Source organism: Ascaphus truei, chromosome 11 (assembly GCF_040206685.1).
Source record: "Ascaphus truei isolate aAscTru1 chromosome 11, aAscTru1.hap1, whole genome shotgun sequence".
Lineage (NCBI taxonomy): Eukaryota > Metazoa > Chordata > Amphibia > Anura > Ascaphidae > Ascaphus > Ascaphus truei.
This window is the reverse complement of record NC_134493.1, coordinates 41,701,128-41,720,578: the sequence shown is the minus strand read 5'-3', so window position 1 is coordinate 41,720,578 and position 19,451 is coordinate 41,701,128. Positions and strand designations below refer to the sequence as shown.

At 49.6% G+C, this 19,451-nt stretch overlaps 2 protein-coding genes across 2 annotated transcripts in view; both read right to left on the bottom strand.

Annotated features, from left to right (window-relative positions):
• Positions 1-2,001: 2,001 nt before the first annotated feature.
• On the bottom strand, positions 2,002-6,390 carry TMEM11 (transmembrane protein 11). The gene is made up of 2 exons (XM_075565835.1): positions 6,235-6,390; positions 2,002-2,907 (listed from the first exon to the last, which is right to left on the bottom strand). The coding sequence occupies exons 1-2, from the start codon at positions 6,372-6,374 to the stop codon at positions 2,391-2,393; spliced, it is 657 nt and encodes a 218-aa protein (XP_075421950.1). The 5' UTR covers positions 6,375-6,390; the 3' UTR covers positions 2,002-2,390.
• Positions 6,391-13,204: 6,814 nt separating this feature from the next.
• Positions 13,205-19,451, bottom strand: part of NATD1 (N-acetyltransferase domain containing 1) — a 6,806-nt gene continuing 559 nt past the window's right edge. Inside the window, exons 2-3 of the mRNA XM_075565834.1 lie at positions 16,120-16,238; positions 13,205-13,982 (exon numbers count right to left, since the gene is read on the bottom strand). Coding sequence (XP_075421949.1) covers positions 13,866-13,982; positions 16,120-16,238 — 236 coding nt within the window. The 3' untranslated portion in view covers positions 13,205-13,865. The remainder of the gene's footprint in view (positions 13,983-16,119; positions 16,239-19,451) is intronic.

Genomic DNA, 19,451 nt, shown 5'->3' with positions numbered 1-19,451 from the left:
GGACACAGGGCCCCATTCATACTGTAACTCATTTTACACAGCACCACTGAGCCTAACTTTCCAAACACAGCACTATTGAAACAGGAAAATTAGTGCACGGACAGAGTGCTGCAATCAGTGGAGACACCTATAGGGGATGCACCCAGCTGGCAGGAAAATCGGCTTGTTGAAGGCCATTACTGCAGTGTCACCCATGCCCTTTAGGCCTCGGATATAGGGAACATCGCGCACGCCTGTCGCATCTGTGGACTCAGATCGCTCGCAACGGGGAGGCGTGGCCGCGATGTCACGAGGCTGGTTCCCTCATTGGCTGAACCACTCGTGTGACCAGGCCGTCGCCCGACAATCAAAAAGTGGTGCCGGCTCAAAATTCTGCCGCGCGGTCACTTATCGCGCACGCACTCACCATGGCCGGCCCTATAGAGCTGCTGCATTTTGTTTGCGACGTCGCTCGCACTACGGACGCAGCCATAGGGTAGTACTTTCTGCTGGTAACCCAACTCCTACATGTCTGTGGTTCAGGACAGGATACTGGTTGAACCCTGACATCTGGATTCTGCTGATTCTCTTTTAAACTTGCCGAGTCTGCCTATTTCATAACAGCAACAGGAATAATAGTGTGTAATGTTATCCGATGCAATCTCAGCGACACGGTGTGAAATCCCTGAGGAATACATACGGTATTACAGGCAGTTATCCTAATAAGAAATTCTGCTGCAAGAGCTATTAGTTTCAGGCTGACAAGACGTAAATAGAAGACCTTTATTCTGGAGAGTGCAATGGAAGCAAAGTCATATAATATTAACTAGCCTTATTTAACCAGAAAAGATCGCCACCGCGAATATACCAAGGGAGCAAAAACTGGCCTGGCCAGAAGAAACAATCGCTCTAAGTCAGGGGTGCGCAAACTTCTCAGCCTGCGCCCCACCCCCCCTACCTTGGCACCGGTGTCAAATGCCATGGCAATGCGACATCACGTGACCTTGTGGTGTCATGTGATGCCACAGCGACACGTCGCCCGAAGACCAGTTGCAGAGGCCTCGCGCAATCCCATGGCATTTAAATACCTTGGGGAAGAGCGCGGGGCCTCTGCAATCGCCGCGCCACCCTTGGAAAATCTCACACCCCCCAGTTTGCGCACACCTGCTCTAAGCAACTCTACTACAAAGCTACAGAAGATGAAAGAAGTGCAATGCATTAGCTCAGGGGTGGCCAACTCCAGTCCTCAAGGGCCACCAACAGGCCAAGTGTTAGGGATATCCCTGCTTCAGCACAGGTGGCTCAATCAGTCAATTGAGCCACCTGTGCTGAAGCAGGGATATCCCTATCAGTCAATTGAGCCACCTGTGCTGAAGCTGGGATCTCCCCAATACCTGGCCTGTTGGTAGTGCTTGAGGACTGGAGTTGGCCACCCCTGCATTAGCCGAATACTAGAAACATTTTTAATGGGAGTGAAAAAAAAAAGTTCTGCACTTGGTTATTTCGCTTGCTCCGAGTGATTGGAAGAGAGATTCACATGCACAACTGGTCTTCAAACAATGGGAATTGTATTCTGAATGTCTCAAACATTCCGACAGGTCAGGCGCAGCATACCTCTTTAACCCTTTCAGTGCCCGAGGAACCAGCGACTCATTGCACTGGAAGCTATAGCAGCAGGGCGGCTTTGAGAGGCCACATTGTGTAGCTCAGGGGAGGGCAATTCCAGCCCTCAAGGGCCAACAACAAGGTCATGTTTTCAGGATCTCTCTGCTTCATCACAGGAGCCTCACTCGTTGATTGGCCAATTCCAGTCCTCAAGGGCAACCAATAAGGTCAGCTATCAGGGATATCCCTGCCTCAGCACAGGAGGCTCAATCCGTGGCTCAGATTTCGACAGCCACGGATTGAGCCAGCTATGCTGAAGCAGGGATATCCTGAAAACCTGACCTTGGTGGCTGTTAAGGACTGGAGTCGGCCGCCCCGGCTTTATATTCACAAGAGGAAAGCAAGTAAAAGGAAAACTTTTTTGTTGTTGTATGTCTTTACGTTTTAATGGTCACGCTGAATTCTGGCTGGTTTAGTATGGTACAACGAATAATATAATTAAATGTTTCAAAAAAAAAAAAGTTTAAACTCCCTCATACCCCATTTTTCTTCTGCGTTTATTCAAACGTTCGCTTACAACTTGCGCCACGCGTCACGGGAGTTCACTGCAGGTCCACACCAGCAAAGTGTAAGTAGAGCTGAAAAGATAATGCGCTGCAGCACTGTAATATTTTTGTTTAACCAAACTCCTCCTCAAGTCTCCACCGGGGATTTGTTTTTCTTTCTTTTCTTTCAAAAAGGGGAAACAAGTGTGTTACTGTTGCGATCGTAACACGCGTCTTTTTGTCGGTGTCTCTCTAGGCCAATCATACGGCGTACAGTTCGTAGATCTTCTTGGCGCAGTACGCCAGCGCGGCGAGGGCTATCGTGTTGTGCAGTCTCTTTCTGTGCACGTCGTCCTTCCTTACCAGCACCACGGGGGAGGACGACGTGAGGGTGTGCAGCGGCAGCCGCGACAGTTTGTAGGCGTCGTACTCCACCTGGTACTTGCAGCAGGGGTCGAACTGCCAGGATATTCCGTACAGGGCGGAGCAGGCCAGGCTGAGCATGCCGGCTGGCAGGCACACGTAGTGGAAATACTCGGGTGGCAGGGCCAGGGGGGTGAAGAGGCAGGCCGTGCCGGATAGGACCGCTGTCTTGTGCAGGCAGTTGCCCACGGTGATCCAGCGAGCAGTCTCGTCTCCGATGCGTGTGGGCTCGATGATTATGTATTTGTACTGTGCTTCCAGAGCCTGCTCCAGCTCGTACTCAAACTGGTCCTGTGTGTTCTCCCCGGTGTAAATCTCTTGCACGATGTAGCACTCGCCCGATGAAAGGGCCACCCTGACAAACAGAGACATGTTATTCTTAATTCCTCCAAAATCTCATTTAACGTACAAATTGATGCCCAACTGCCTCCTCCCACATTTACAAACTGCCTTAACGGTTTCTTTTTTTTCCTAGTCACATTTTCATGTGTTAATAAAAAATAATAATAATTAAAAAAAAAAAAAACAACACAGGTAGTTTTATATTGGAGCAAAATATCTGTAAATTAAATATTTGCACCATTCTGTATTCTCTGGCCTGGCGCTGATCACTGCATCACTGAACTTGCTGCAGCATGCTTTCCATGCTGTTCCCCTGCATACCTGGGATGGCTGGCGTTTCTGCTCACAGAAAGTAAGGGTTTGCGGGTTATGAAAGAAAACGCTGGTGGCGTTGTGTCATTTTTACGCAAGAGTAAAAACAAACATTTTGTCCACTTCCGATGTAGATGTTGTAGAAAATAAACCGCTCAACCACTTACGATGTAGCAAGACTTAGGCACGTTCTATAGTGCCGCGCGCGGAATTTTAGTTGGCCGACGTCAGTCAGCCTTTCTATAGAAGGGCCGCGCACGGCAGGGAGCGGGGAGCCGACAGACGGCGGCGAAGATGAAGCAATTCATCTATTTGCGCCGCTACCGGCTCTGAAATGTATGTATATGTGTGTATATGTGTATGTATGTATGTATGTATGTATGTATGCGTATGTCAATGATTGCGGAACAAAATAAAAAAAAATATTTATTAAACTTTTATTTTCTTTAAAAATCTTGCTTAGGACAGTAGGACACTAGGACACTAGGACGGACACACACACACCTCCCTGCTCTATAAACATGAAAAACATGCGGCACGTGCACGCGCGTTCGCATAGGCACGCACGGCCGCATGCTGTATATAACAGCCCTTACTGTCCCCCAAGCAGCGGCTGAAAACACTTAAAGCCGCGGCTGCGGAGATGGTGCTGCATGTGAGCCATGTTTCCAGATTGGAACCCCTGCAGCGATAATCCTCCTGCACTTGGGTGTAGATTTGCGGCTTGCACCCGTGCCGAAAACAGTATGTCTTCCAACACCTGGAAAAGCTCTCCTAAAAAGTTTAGAATAAAAGTACTTGGCAAGTATACATTGTATAATGTGTGTGCCAGGTGTCAAATACTTCATCTTACTTACACGAGCAGTAAATACAGAAAAAGGGCTTCTTAAGGCCAGTTAAAATAATACTTTATACTGAATGGCAATATATTTACGGTTTACTACAAAAATGTTTGACCCTTGTTAGTCACTTGATTTTTAGTTGAATTCCTTAAACATTATATTGTTACCTATAAGTCCTTAAAATAATTCATTGAAATGTAAAAAAAATTCTATTTAAACACAACCCGGAGTTTGTGCATGGAGTTAAAATATTCTAACTATAAGAATTGTGATCACACCAAATTCAAGGACAGTGAAAATCTAAAGCAAACTCAATGATGATTTTGAAGAAATGGCGGGTATTTTTAAAGACTCCTAAGTCAAATGTGAAACTCTTTGGGATTCTATAAATAAACTTTATTTCATAAGGAACTGGTCATTTTTAAAATACACATTTAAAAAGGATTTTTTTTTTTGCCTTCAAATCTCCTGCTGAAATATTAACCTGCCATTGCTGTAAAGTACATATCATCTCAAGGTCACATTGTCTGGTAACGTACTTGTACCCATAAAGGTTAAAGCGATGCCAATAGCACATTAAGGCTCCACAGAGTCATGTTGCAAAATAACTGGCCTATAAATTTGCAAATAAACACTAGCTCCAAAATCAGAGCAAAGATTTCCTGAGCAATCGAGACTTCGGTTCCAATTATCTGCATGGAAAGCAGATGCTAATCTCCGGCACGAATGCATGTTCAGCAAAATATCAAGGCAAGCGACAATGATGATGCCTGCCCTGCAAAAATTACACTATAAACCGGTTTATATGCGAGGCAGTGAAAGCAAGTATTCCAATGCCAAATGCAGTTGAGAAAGTCTCCACCTCAGATCTCCCACTTCAGAGGCGCGTGCCTTTAACATAAGATTACTGCACCGCTTATTCACGTAGGAGTATTAGTCAGAGGCGATCAAGCAAAAAGTAATCTCTAACATGTACCAAAGATAAGAAAATGACACTGACTACAACAAGACAGAAGACTGATACCATGGCCAGTGTGAGCCTGTCTGATGATTGAGGTTATACGATATCCATATTTAATACTTCCTTTGAACTACGCTGTATGAGCACCCCACGGATAGACACGCTGATGTCACACTATCCTGTATGGACTTTGCCTTGTAACTCTGGCGTAAGGTCACCAGGTGACCGTAAGAGGAGTGACCCCGAGCCAACGCCATTGGTTTAGGTTGTGGGATCCTGGTTCGAATCACGGCGAGCACGGAATACTCAGTGCACCAGGCACAAAAACAGACAACTCCTCCTCTGTACATCTCACCGTGACTTGCTTCCAGCTGCTTCAGCGGCTGGGCTGAAGGAACATAGTGTTAAAGACACAGCCTTTGAAGTGGGCGAACTCAGTTTAAATCTCATTGTTAGCTCTCTGAGACCTTGGCAAGTCACTTTACTCGGACACAAAAATTAGATTGTAAGCTGTCTGACGCAGGGATAACCTGTGCCGGTTTTAAATTGGTCAGGGCTGTACTAGCATAATTATGACAGCAAACATGTCCCTGATGTAACACCCATATGCCCTGGTGGGGGAAAACCCCAGAACAGCCCCCTACACCCACATTGACACTAAAAAATGGGAACTGCCCCCTACACCCACAGTGACTACCTCTCCCCATTACAGTGAGGCACTGCCCCCCAACCCCCCCATCTATTCTTCATACTTTCTCACCCCCCCCCCCATCTGATCTATAATACAAATAATATTTGTATTCTATATCTCCGACAGTGTACACAGCGCTGGGAGGTATTTTGCTGGCAGTGTCCCTCCCTCACAGTGAGCTAAAAGAGACTTGCTCTCCCCCCTTCATTTATCCCAACCACCTCCTCTGGGAGGCAGATCCAAAGCCTACTAATATATTATAGTGAATGGCCAACCCTCTCTCCTCCAGGAGGAGACAGGCCTCTGTCCGCGGGCTCAGGTCCCCCCTCCTGTCGCTGCTGACCCCGCGGCAGAAAGCCGGGGCCTCTCCTGTCAGAGTAGCCCGGGCCGCGGCCTCCTCCCTGGGCCTCAGGTCGCACCGCGAGTCAGCCTCTCCACCCACCCCGACACACACCAACCCCTGGCGCGGCGTCAGCCCGGCTTCCATCCTGTCCCCTCACGGGTCCCCGGGCACCCAGCTATCTCCCGGCTCACCTCTCTCTGCCGCCCGGCCCAGCGCGCCTCCTTCCCCAAGTGGCCATCTTGGAGACTAGGCTGGCAAATGTCTCCCCCGGTGTAGTTACGCCTTGCAGGGAATCCTGGGAAATGTAGTCCGTCCTGGGCACGCGGGGCATCGGAGATAGGTAGGGCGGAGGGCAGGAGAGACAACAAGTCCCAGAGTCCTCCGCGGCTCCGTCAGTGCGTGCCGCGCGCTGCCTCATGGGAGTTGTAGTTCTGTGTTGGGGGCCAGTGAATGTCACTACCAGCAGAAAATGTCAGCACATTTAAATATCGTGTTGTAGCCACTATACCACACACATATTAACTGCAAGGAGAAGAAACAGCAGCCATTTCATACACTGCCTGTACAGCTAAGAATTAGTACATGGCGAGCTGTGGCATACATGTAAAGGTGAGAATCACTGCAGACAGCATACAAAAGCCTGGTGATTGTAGAAGGTCCCTTCACATGGTGACGCAGTAGGGTGGCCAGGTGGCTTCTCCAAAAATACTGGACACAATGGTAAAAGGTGTGAGACACACACCTCTCACTGCTCTCCGCTCCATGCCGTTTCCTTCTCTCTTTGGCACCACCCTCAGGCTCCTGACACCCTCTCCTGATTGGCTGCTGGGTAACACATACACACCCAGAGAGATAATACCGTATTCACATACACGTCCAGAGAGGTAATACCGATATACACATACACGCCCAGAGAGGTAATACCGATATACACATACACGCCCAGAGAGGTAATACCGGTATACACATACACGTCCAGAGAGGTAATACCGATATACACATACACGCCCAGAGAGGTAATACCGGTATACACATACACACCCAGAGAGGTAATACCGGTATACACATACACGCCCAGAGAGGTAATACCGGTATACACATGCATGTCCAGTATTACCTCTTCATTTTTTATCGGACAGTCCAGTTCAATACTGGACACCTTGCAACCCTATGACACAGTGACATATAAATGCTAGAAAGATGTGATGAAACACTCCCATTAAATGTATAGTAACATGTGTCCGATCACGGTGCTCCAAGCTCCTGGGAATACCAGCTGATAGCCCCCGCAATACATCAGAAGAACCGACGTTGCGGCTGCAACATGCCGGCTTCCACCGCCATATCATTGAGAAATGTCGCAGACGAAACATCGATTTTTTCAGATGGCTAAATACATTTCCATGAAATGAAATCCGGTGTGCCCACGCCTCTCATTTTTGAGAGCTGCAAACTCTTTTGGAATCACTGCCCCCATTTTCCTAACGAAATCCTGCAGCACTTTTCCACTATCGGACTATACTGGCCTAAGGCTGTTTTACCCGGCCTTTAAAAAAACCAAAAAAAAAAACCTCCTCCACCAGGGAGAGGCTTCATAGCTCAGCCTTGATCCCCGCATCTTTGGCATGGGCGCAGCGTTTTATCTTCTGTAATGTTTGAGCTCCTCAGAGACACCAAAGGACCCCATGCATGTGTTGTACGTCCAGTGACATCCGTAGTTTCTCTTTCAAACGTGATGCGGAAAGTCTCCCAACTGTATTTGAAGCTGCGAAAGAAATGCTGGAAGCGCTGACTAAAGCTGTTAGATCTCCGAGTGCTTCAGTTACAGCATCACCGACCTGCAGCGCTGCTAAAATCCTACAACATAAAGGCAAGATAGTCAGGGTCCTGCTCAAAAGTAAACCCTGTTTTGGTCCTCGAGCAGCCTGGGCCACAGTCCTTGTAAATAAGCACTTCAGTGGTAATGTTACTGGCTTTGACGTTGTTTGAAACTCTGTGTCATCTCTGTGACCTTGAGCAGTGTAATCTCTTTGTGACCTTGAGCAAGTCACATTATCTCCCTGTGCCTCAGGCACCAAAATCAGATTGTAAGTTCCACGGGGCAGGGACTCACTGTGCCTACCAAATCCTATGAACAGCACCGCGAATACTGCCCACGCTGTATAAGAAATATTATTATTTCTATGTTCTCAGCCCCTCTGAGGGGTAAGACGCCCCCTATACACAGTGGACCTCTCACATTCATAATAAGACTCTTTACAGACTGGGATCTAACAGCCCAGCACTGACTGATGTAAAACGGAGCACTCCGCACACAGAGCCGACCGGGAGATCTGTGACACAGGGCCGACCGGGGGATCTGTGACACAGGGCCGACCGGGGGATCTGTGACACGGCCGACCGGGAGATCTGTGACACAGGGCCGACCGGGAGATCTGTGACACAGGGCCGACCGGGGGATCTGTGACACAGGGCCGACCGGGGGATCTGTGACACAGGGCCGACCGGGAGATCTGTGACACAGGGCCGACCGGGGGATCTGTGACACGGCCGACCGGGAGATCTGTGACACAGGGCCGACCGGGAGATCTGTGACACAGGGCCGACCGGGAGATCTGTGACACAGGGCCGACCGGGGGATCTGTGACACAGGGCCGACCGGGGGATCTGTGACAGAGGGCCGACCGGGAGATCTGTGACACAGGGCCGACCGGGGGATCTGTGACACAGGGCCGACCGGGAGATCTGTGACACAGGGCCGACCGGGAGATCTGTGACACAGGGCCGACCGGGGGATCTGTGACACGGCCGACCGGGAGATCTGTGACACAGGGCCGACCGGGAGATCTGTGACACAGGGCCGACCGGGAGATCTGTGACACAGGGCCGACCGGGGGATCTGTGACACAGGGCCGACCGGGAGATCTGTGACACAGGGCCGACCGGGAGATCTGTGACACAGGGCCGACCGGGGGATCTGTGACACAGGGCCGACCGGGAGATCTGTGACACAGGGCCGACCGGGAGATCTGTGACACAGGGCCGACCGGGAGATCTGTGACACAGGGCCGACCGGGAGATCTGTGACACAGGGCCGACCGGGAGATCTGTGACACAGGGCCGACCGGGGGATCTGTGACACAGGGCCGACCGGGAGATCTGTGACACAGGGCCGACCGGGAGATCTGTGACACAGGGCCGACCGGGAGATCTGTGACACAGGGCCGACCGGGAGATCTGTGACACAGGGCCGACCGGGGGATCTGTGACACGGCCGACCGGGAGATCTGTGACACAGGGCCGACCGGGAGATCTGTGACACAGGGCCGACCGGGAGATCTGTGACACAGGGCCGACCGGGGGATCTGTGACACAGGGCCGACCGGGGGATCTGTGACAGAGGGCCGACCGGGAGATCTGTGACACAGGGCCGACCGGGGGATCTGTGACACAGGGCCGACCGGGAGATCTGTGACACAGGGCCGACCGGGAGATCTGTGACACAGGGCCGACCGGGGGATCTGTGACACGGCCGACCGGGAGATCTGTGACACAGGGCCGACCGGGAGATCTGTGACACAGGGCCGACCGGGAGATCTGTGACACAGGGCCGACCGGGAGATCTGTGACACAGGGCCGACCGGGAGATCTGTGACACAGGGCCGACCGGGGGATCTGTGACACAGGGCCGACCGGGAGATCTGTGACACAGGGCCGACCGGGAGATCTGTGACACAGGGCCGACCGGGAGATCTGTGACACAGGGCCGACCGGGAGATCTGTGACACAGGGCCGACCGGGAGATCTGTGACACAGGGCCGACCGGGGGATCTGTGACACAGGGCCGACCGGGAGATCTGTGACACAGGGCCGACCGGGAGATCTGTGACACAGGGCCGACCGGGAGATCTGTGACACAGGGCCGACCGGGAGATCTGTGACACAGGGCCGACCGGGAGATCTGTGACACAGGGCCGACCGGGAGATCTGTGACACAGGGCCGACCGGGAGATCTGTGACACAGGGCCGACCGGGAGATCTGTGACACAGGGCCGACCGGGAGATCTGTGACACAGGGCCGACCGGGAGATCTGTGACACAGGGCCGACCGGGGGATCTGTGACACAGGGCCGACCGGGGGATCTGTGACACAGGGCCGACCGGGAGATCTGTGACACAGGGCCGACCGGGAGATCTGTGACACAGGGCCGACCGGGGGATCTGTGACACAGGGCCGACCGGGGGATCTGTGACACAGGGCCGACCGGGAGATCTGTGACACAGGGCCGACCGGGAGATCTGTGACACAGGGCCGACCGGGAGATCTGTGACACAGGGTCGACCGGGGGATCTGTGACACAGGGCCGACCGGGAGATCTGTGACACAGGGCCGACCGGGAGATCTGTGACACAGGGCCGACCGGGGGATCTGTGACACAGGGCCGACCGGGGGATCTGTGACACAGGGCCGACCAGGGCACAGCTCAGCACAATAACCGGTTGTCTTCACTCTGTATAATGGCTGTGACTTCAGTCCACAGAGCATTTCACAGGGAGTGGTAACAAAAGAGGCAATGTTTGGAAATTAATTGCAATAGTTTATTCTACTCCTACAGTGTCTGCGTAAACCAGTGTTTTTGAATCCTTTTTTTGGTTAAGTGATGGCAGGAGGATTAGACCAGGGCTGGCCAACTACTCACCCCCCCCCCCCAGGTCACAATTTCAGGATATGCCTGCTTCAGCACAGGTGGCTCGGTCAACAACTGAGCCACTGATTTAGCCTCCTGTGCTGAAGCAGGCATATACCTAATACCAGACTTTGTTGGTTGGCCTTGAGTACTGGAATTTTCCAGCCAGAGACTGAGCCACTGATTGAGCCTCCTGTGCTGACGCAGGAATATCCTGATCTGTTGGGGGCCGGTGGAGAGTCTTGAGGACTGGAGTTGGCTATCCCTGAATTACACCATCTGGTCTTGGATTACAGCGACTCGGTTATATCAGCATCCCGAAAAAAAACAAGTTCACAGAGGCATCCTGTCTCAATCAACTACATAAGCAGTCACCAGAGGCATGTTGGTAAACCACACACATTTATTGCACTCATGCAACAGATCCATACGTCCAACGGAATAAAGTGAGGGCAAGCGGGAAGGTTTTCTGTAACAGGTCCTGAGTAGGAAAGGCACATGTTTACCATGAGATCTCTCAGAGAAGAACAGCACGGGAATCAGCTACAGAAACCCCAAGTCATGGGAGCTGGAAGGATGCATGGTGCCATTACCTTTCTTCATCTGAAATAAACCAGCATTGGAAGAGCGTCCCAGTAGCGGGTGTGCGGGCAGGCACAGGAAAAATTACATACAAGTACAACTGGAACAAGGAAGTCTCCGAGATTAGGGGAGTCCTAGAAAGTCAGGGATCCAAGAGTTTTATAGTGTGTAGGAAAATGGTCCAGCAATCCGTATCCGCTGTATGAGAGAGAGAGAGAGGGTGCGGGCGAGAGAGAGGGGGGGCTAGCGAGAGAAGAGGTGAGGGGGGGGGAGCGAGAGGGGGGGGAGCAGCGCAAGAGGTGGGGAGGGAGCAAGAGGGGGGGAGGAGCAAGAGTATAACACACATTAAAAGGAACCTTGCATATCCAACTCAAATTTAACATAGGTTTAAAACCTCAGAAGGGTGTATTTTCTATAATTTTATGCAATGGTGAATGACTTCTGATTTATTGAAATTGAACAGCAGACCTGAAACTCTACATACATACATACATACATACATACATACATACATACATACATACATACATACATACATACATACATACATACATACATACATACATACATACATACATACATACATACATACATACGCGATTGTGGGTGAAAAATGAAAGACCAGAAACGGGAAGGTGATAAAGACCTTCTGTTCTTCCTGGGAGACAGATCAGTGTTTGGGGCGACAAATGCAGGAATGGGATTTTCTAAGGCACGGGTGGCCAACTCCAGTCCTCACGGGCCATCAACAGGTCAGGTTTTCAGGATATCCCTGCTTCGGCACAGGTGGCTAATCAGTGGCTCAGTCAAAGACAGCCTCATGTGCTGAAGCAGGGACTGATTGAGCCACCTCTCCTGAAACAAGGATATCCTGAAAACCTGACCTGTTGGTGGCCCTTGAGCACTGGCGTTGACCACCCCTGTTCTAAGGGTGTAACACCAGTTCACTGTAACAGCTTCTCCCCAAGTTGAAGTTTTCCAGTGCAGATAGGAAGTGCCCAGCAATAAAACAAGACATAAAACACGGATACAATGTATATCGTATATCGTAAACGGGATCGGAAGAATAGCACCTTATAACAAGACCATATAAACTCGTCCTTTGCAGCAAAAGTTACGTATCCAAGAATCAGGAGGTTATTGTGACGGAAGTCCTAAGGTTCCCCCCCCCCCCCCCTCCAATACTGTAAACGCTCAGCTGTGTATCCCGGGTGCAGGATTGCAAACAGGTTTTCTATATAGTTGTTAAAACATGTCCGCAGAATCTTCATGGTCCCATTTGTAACTGTAACAGCCCCCAAAACGGAAAACAAGGGGAGCAACAGGGGAATTTGTTTTCCCTACTAAAAAGATGGCCTGCAAAAATTTTTTAAAAAGCAACAGGCGTACCAGTATTGTGGCGAGGCCTTTAAAAGGCTGAAATCGCGCCAGCATATATTTAAATTTTAAAAATAGAATGTTTTAAAACAATATGTTCCCAATTTATTATCATTTTCGGGGAAACGGTGCAATGCAGGTTAGTGAGAAATACATTGCTGTCCCTAGATTTTTATTTCACAAACAACAGGACCACTAACCTAAAAACGTTTCATACAAACGGCACTTTATAGATATTTATATTAAGGAACAAAAAAAAAAGTGCAGGGCAGGTGAATAATATTTCCACGTTCCACGACACTCTTGGGCGTGTCTGCATCACGGTTGAAGAAATGGCTTAAAATCCTGGGTGTTAACGTTTAAAAGCAACAGGTGGAGATAAAGCGGGGGGGGGGGGGGGGGGGCAACTCCAGTCCTCAAGACAACACTCCCAACAGGCCAGGTTTTTAGAATATCCCAGCTCCAGCACAGGTGGCTGAATCAGAGGCTCAGTCTAAGACTGAGCCTCTGATTCAGCCACCTGTGCTGGAGCTGGGATATCCTAAAAACCTGGCCTGTTGGGGTGGGTTGAGCTATAGTGACAGGGTCCTGGCAAAACATCAGTAACAGGAAGGGGACAGGACTCAGCTGGAGGAGAAATGCAGACAGGTGCAATTCTCTGTCACACAACGCCCTGGGGGGCGACGACATGTCTGCAACACTTCGAAGCAGCTCTCCTAAATTTCCTTTGATCAGTGTATCTGGTAAAGGTCTGAGATAGTGGAACCAGTAACAGCCGTGGTACATACTGTGCTACGTGTGTGAGCGCTTTCACCTCACTGCAGATCAGTGTATGACGACACAGTAACTATGCACTTCCAGCTCTTCAACTTCAAGCTACTGCTGGTGGCGATCCTTTGCCAGGTCTGCATTGTTAATATCATGCAATGCCCCTGCTGACCTCCAGGCGGCAGTAGTGAACAGACGACTCACTAGAGGGGAAGTTTGAGTTTTTTTCTTTTCTTCTTAAACTCTTTTGCTGCCATAGTGTGTTAAATTATTTCCTTCATTTTCTCCCCATCTGAAAATCACACTTTTGCCTTCCCTCCTCCCTTCCCTCCCCTCCCACCCTCCCGGGCCGGGGAGAGTGGGCTCGGCATGCTGGTGTCAGAAGGATGGTCCCAGGTGAGCCTGGGTTAAGGCTGCAAACGTTCCAGGTACTGCGGGAGTGGGTTTTCCTTCACGTACTTCTGAATGTACCAGCAGGTCAGGTGAGCCCGCAGATCCTCTTCAACCACAAAATCCATGGCAGCCTGGAGGGACCAAGAGTTACAAATCAACAACATTGTAGCATTACCCAACATAGTCATGAAATGATAGCACCTGGGTACACACACAACCCCCTACAGCAGGCGTGCGCAAACTGGGGACAGGATTTTCTTGGGGGGAGGCGTGGGTGGTTGCAGAGGCCCCACACTCTTCCTCAAGGCATTTAAATTAAATGCCGGGATATTGCGTCAGACCTCTGAACTGAACTTACCGAGGTTCAGTCGGCTTCAGATGACACGTTGACATGGTGTCAAGTTAAGCTGTGGGGTCATGTGACGTCACTTGACCCCGCGTTGATGCCCGTTGCCATGACCCCGCTGACGCGGACAGACCGGTAAGGGGGGGGGGGGCGTAAGCACTGGGGGAGTGGATGCAGGGGGGGCGCAGCGTCAGAAGTTTGCGCATCCCTGCTCTCCAGCAATCAAAGTCACTGCCTCTGAACCAGGCTCCAAAGTGTTAACTTCTTGGGCCAGTCACTTAATCTCCCTGTGCATCAAGCAAAAGTAGATTGCAAGCTCCTTGGGGCAGAAACGTGTTGTCCCTGCAGAATTCCAGGTCCAGCACTGTGTGTATTTCAAGAGCTATACAAGAAAATATTATTTTGGAATCTCAGCCAGGAAAACAGCACCTTCTTTATAATGCAGTCTCAAAATATTATTCAAGCCCATGTAAAACAGTGAGGAATATTTATGAAAGGGAGATATCCTTTGTGGACTCAGTCATTTTAAATCTGGGACGTCATGAGAGACTGCAGCAAACTGCTCCGACATTCCTCTAACACCCCATCCCATGTCTCCCCAGTTCCCATTCCAGTCACAAATTGCAGCACATACCTACAAGGACACCCTTGTGAGTGCAAGAATCCGGCCCTTTCAAAGCTGCAGACCAAGCAATATCTTACGTGTGTTTTTTTTAGTTTTTAAAAATCAGTGCTCTACTATGGAGAAAATAATTGCAGCATTTTTTTAAGCAACTCAATGACATTTTTTATGTATTAGAATGCAACAAGCCGCCTTTGCTTCTATAGCAACCATTTACACAGTCACACCCACTTCCTCTTCTGAAACAGGCTCTGGCACACCCCTTTATTTTTTATTAAATAATTGGGGGGGGGGGGGGGTTCTCTCCTCCATCCAAGGCCACTTTTGTGTTGTCACCGGTCTCACCCGAATGGATCTCCTGTTTGCCACGAATCCCTGCCTAAGCTCCTCCCTCTCGCACCCATGACTGTCTCTACATACTTTGTAGCCTTAACTCAGGCACTACTGTCAAACGATAACGCATCTAAATCTACTAAAGCCAGATTGAGGTTCTCTACCCCGGGGATGTCCGTCTGAGCCAACCAAGACGTCCAGACTTTTAGAACATTTTCGCTAGTGTCAGCGACTAAACTGGTCAGCTTTTCCATCAGGCGCACAAACCAAATTCTGGTCCGAATTTTGGAAATTGATGGAATGTCATTCTGTTTCCCCAATGCTGCGATCTCGCACCTCGTCGCTGTTGCCAAACGAGCCACCAGTTTATGTTCTGCTCTGGCTAGACCCGGCAATGGTCTATTTAGAAGAAAAAGCCAGGGGCCTAGTGGGATAGTGAAGTCAAAAATCCTCTGTAGCCAAATCTCTACTTTTTTTCCCCCATATAGGGGTGATCTGAGGACAACACCACAGCATGTGCAACGGGTCCGCGATTTCTCTGCATTGTCTAGGGCATAATGGGGAGTAACCGGTCAGAAAATGCAATAATTTGAGTGAGGTGAGATTCCATCTCATTAGTACCTTATATGCGTCTCCTTTAATGCTGTGTACATCGAGCTTTTGGCTGCCGCTGTAACGATCTTAGTCCATTCCTCAGCTTCTAGGAACGGACTGCTACTTCAATTCAGATATAATGCTGCTTTAAAACTTACTTACATAGAATCTTTCGGCACATTGAGGGGACATTGTAATGATGATACTGAAAAGCCTGCCTTCAAAAGCCACTTGAAATGCATGCTGGGTAGTTTCCAGGCACGGAAGTAATAATGTGACCAGCGCACATGGTTGGGATCTCTACGAACAGGTGGATCCGGTATCCCTGCCCCAGCCGGCGCTGGCGGGAGGTGCTCCGGCATGGAATACATACCTTGGCCAGGTGTTTGGCGATTCCTCTCCCTCGGAAGGCGTCGGGCACCTCCGTGTGCTGCAGATCCACAATCTTCTTCCCGACGTACTCGTACAACAGGACGGCTTTGTCGTGGCAACCTAGAGAAACGAGACGAGGTCACGACGTGCGACGGCACACTAAACCCCGAGAAACTGCATCCAGAGGTTTGGGGGCCCTAGGTAACCGTGTGTCATCCACGCCTTGTTCCATAAAACATGGCGTCCTCACACCTGGCACTCCATGGCTACTTTTTATTTTAAATTAAAGACGATTATGGTTCTTGTGTGCATGGCGGTTCCTGGTTTCCTTGATTTGCATTACCCCCACCTTCTTACGTACTTACACACTGGCCCATAGCTACTAAGCGGTCTTCTGCCTTCTGGAGGCTACGTTAACTTGAATGATGGCCTTCAGCTCGAGGTGGTGTCTTATTGCAGAAGACTTCTTAGGAGATATGGCCCATGCTTTTCTCTGTGCAGTGCCGACCTAACCAAGGGCCAGACTAAACTTGCTGTTTTTGTGATATAAAAACCACAAAAACACTGCTAACCCTTTCATTGCCAGCACACTGGCAAGATGCACCCCATCATTGCCAGAACAAGAGGCACTGTCGGGTTCGAGGCCTCTCTGGCAGTGAAGGGGTCAACCGTCCGTCATCCAATTCTTTTTGCAAGGGTTCCTGGGAAACAATGGCCTGTCTGCCTGTGGGTGTCACATGGAACAATGATGCATCATTGTGTATTCAGTGATGTTTATCACCGAGTGTGTATCACTGATATTAAAGCTGCAGCGCAAGCAATATCCTACGTGTTTTAAAAAAAAATAAAGATCAGTTCTGTACTATGAGAAAATACTTGTAGCAATTTTTTTAAACAACTCTGCATGACATTTTTAATGTATTCGAATATAACCAGCCTTTTTTGTTTCTTTAGCAACCATTTACGAAGTCACAGATACTCAGTCAATACTCTTCTGCAGTCATTTAGTGAACCCCTAAACCGAATCTTCGCCGATCGATCAATAACTCAGCTAATTACTTATTGTGTGGATTGTATTGATGCACATATTAAAAAGGGGGGGAAATAAAAAGGGATTCATTCTCGTACAAGAATATGTTGCTAATATACACAGCGATGTACACACAAAAACATGAAAGCCTTTTCTTCCTTGCAAGCTTGAGCTGTAGAAGCTGGTAACATCTTAAAGCTGGGCTCCTGCTCTTCCTCCTCCCCTATATGGGCACAGCCATGACGCTGAAGCGATTAAACCAGGTAGCTAATCAGCTTCTGAGCTGTATCCTGCAGTGGGAAGCCCTGCGCTGTGGTTGATGTCACTCTCCAGCTGTTTATCCTACAGGGGATCACAAAGCTCGCTCACTGTAAACAATGCAGAACTATTCCTGGCCCTGTCAATGGTAGGAAGCCTGCAGACACAGGGGCAACAATAGACAGAATCCACAGAAATGAGCAACTATGTAGTTTACCAGGAAACTCGCAGCAAAGAACAAGGGTAGAATGTACAGTCTGATTTAACCTCAGGAGCGGCACTCAACCAAATCCAATATATTCAAGCAATTCGAGGAGGCAGAACATGGAGATTCCTTCCTAATCTCTCAGGGTCCTGCTGTTTCTGGAACAAACCTGCCCCCTCATTTTTCACCCAGTGGTTTAAAGCAGGGGTACTCAATCCAGTCCTCAAGCTCCCCTCCCACCCAAAAGGTCAGGTTTTCAGGATATCCCAGCTTCAGCTCAGGTGGCTCAGAGGCTCAGTCAAAGGACTGAGCCACCTGTGCTGAAGCAGGGATATCCTTAAAACCTGACCTGATAGGCAGGCTTGAGGACCAGGCAGGCTTTAGGGCCGTAGTTTAAGGAACACGGAGTGGATCCCAAGGAAGCAGAACCTAGGGGGGGGGGGGGGGGGGGAAATCTCAACACACTACATCCTCTCTGATGCTTCCCCTGTCAAAGCCACGCTAAGAGTGAAGTCACCTATCTTTGTTCTTTAATCATATACAAATCCTTCAGTGTATTTGGACTTCATTTCATCATGAACTCCATATCTAAACCCCATCACTGCACTGGGTTCTGCCTTGTAACCCCTACTCTTAACCTGTGCCTATCCCATACATTTCTGGAATTCTTTTGCTGTATTTGCACACAGCTCCTCCACAGGCATAATAATAACCCACAGGACACACTAAGTCTTGTGTCAGATGAAGGTCACAGCTGTTATTCAGCATGGAAAGTGAAGCCACAGAGAGACGACTATCACCTTAACGGCATCTTCCTCCCCCACAGAGCTTGCAATCAGAGGGGGAAAAAAACCCAGACACCTGAACAAACGCTCACACAGAGATGGTACCCAGTCTCCCACTTCAGTTGGCCAGAGCGCCTTAAGCACAATGTCACTTCCCAACAAGGTGCACTCACTGCATGGCACAAAGTGTTCTGGCAGCAAGAACTAGATAATAAAAAGGACACACACACGCACACACACACACACGCACGCTTATGTTTGCACAATTAGCCAGAACACACACAGCACACAGGAGTGTTTCCCTTCTGCACCGTGCAACAACATATTTTCCTTACGTAGCAATGCGGAGAATGCAGCGCTACACACAAAATTCTGCGCACACGCACAGCGCGTCCCCAAGTAGCTTCCAATCTATTTTTAGTGACCGAGGTGCAGGTGATAAAAGGGACCCGCTGACCGTCACAAGGAGCTGCTGCGGAGATCAGAGCCAACACACAGTCTGCATATAGAAGCATCTCACCCACACACAGGCATTAAAGAGGAAGCAGGACCGGTACATGGCTTTACCACCAAGCACCCACAGGCCTTTTACTGGGGAGACTCACAGACGAGCAGTCTATCCCTCGTACGTGACAATCCCAGAACAATCGAGTCCCCGGGACGAATAGGAGCCATGGCTAAATCTGCAGCAATAAGCACAGCCAGGGCTCGCTGGGTTTATGCTTCGAATCACTGCAGATGTTTGTTTCTAAAATGACTAGAACAAAGTTCTCAGCCAATAAAGAGATAACTGTTTGTACATATTACAGGCTAACATTGTTATCTCTGTATTACAACATGGTGTTTAGCAGAAGGTGGATTATATCCAGAACATGTCTATTCATAGCTCATACTCTGTATACACACATCCCAGTGTATCAATGTGGTTAGTATGAAGTCGCAGAGCTACAGGTGTCACTGATCACTGGGATGTGTGTGTATCAATGTGGTTAGTATGAAGTCACAGAGCTGCAGGTGTCACTGCGCGGGGGAGAGAGAAAGAGAGAGGGGTGCGT

Coding starts and splice junctions, on each gene's coding strand:
- TMEM11 (XM_075565835.1), bottom strand. CDS start 6,374: ATGCCCCGCGTGCCCAGGACGGACTACATTTCCCAGGATTCCCTGCAA. Junction 2,908..6,234: donor GGGCCGGGCGGCAGAGAGAG/GTGAGCCGGGAG, acceptor TCTGTTTGTCAG/GGTGGCCCTTTCATCGGGCG.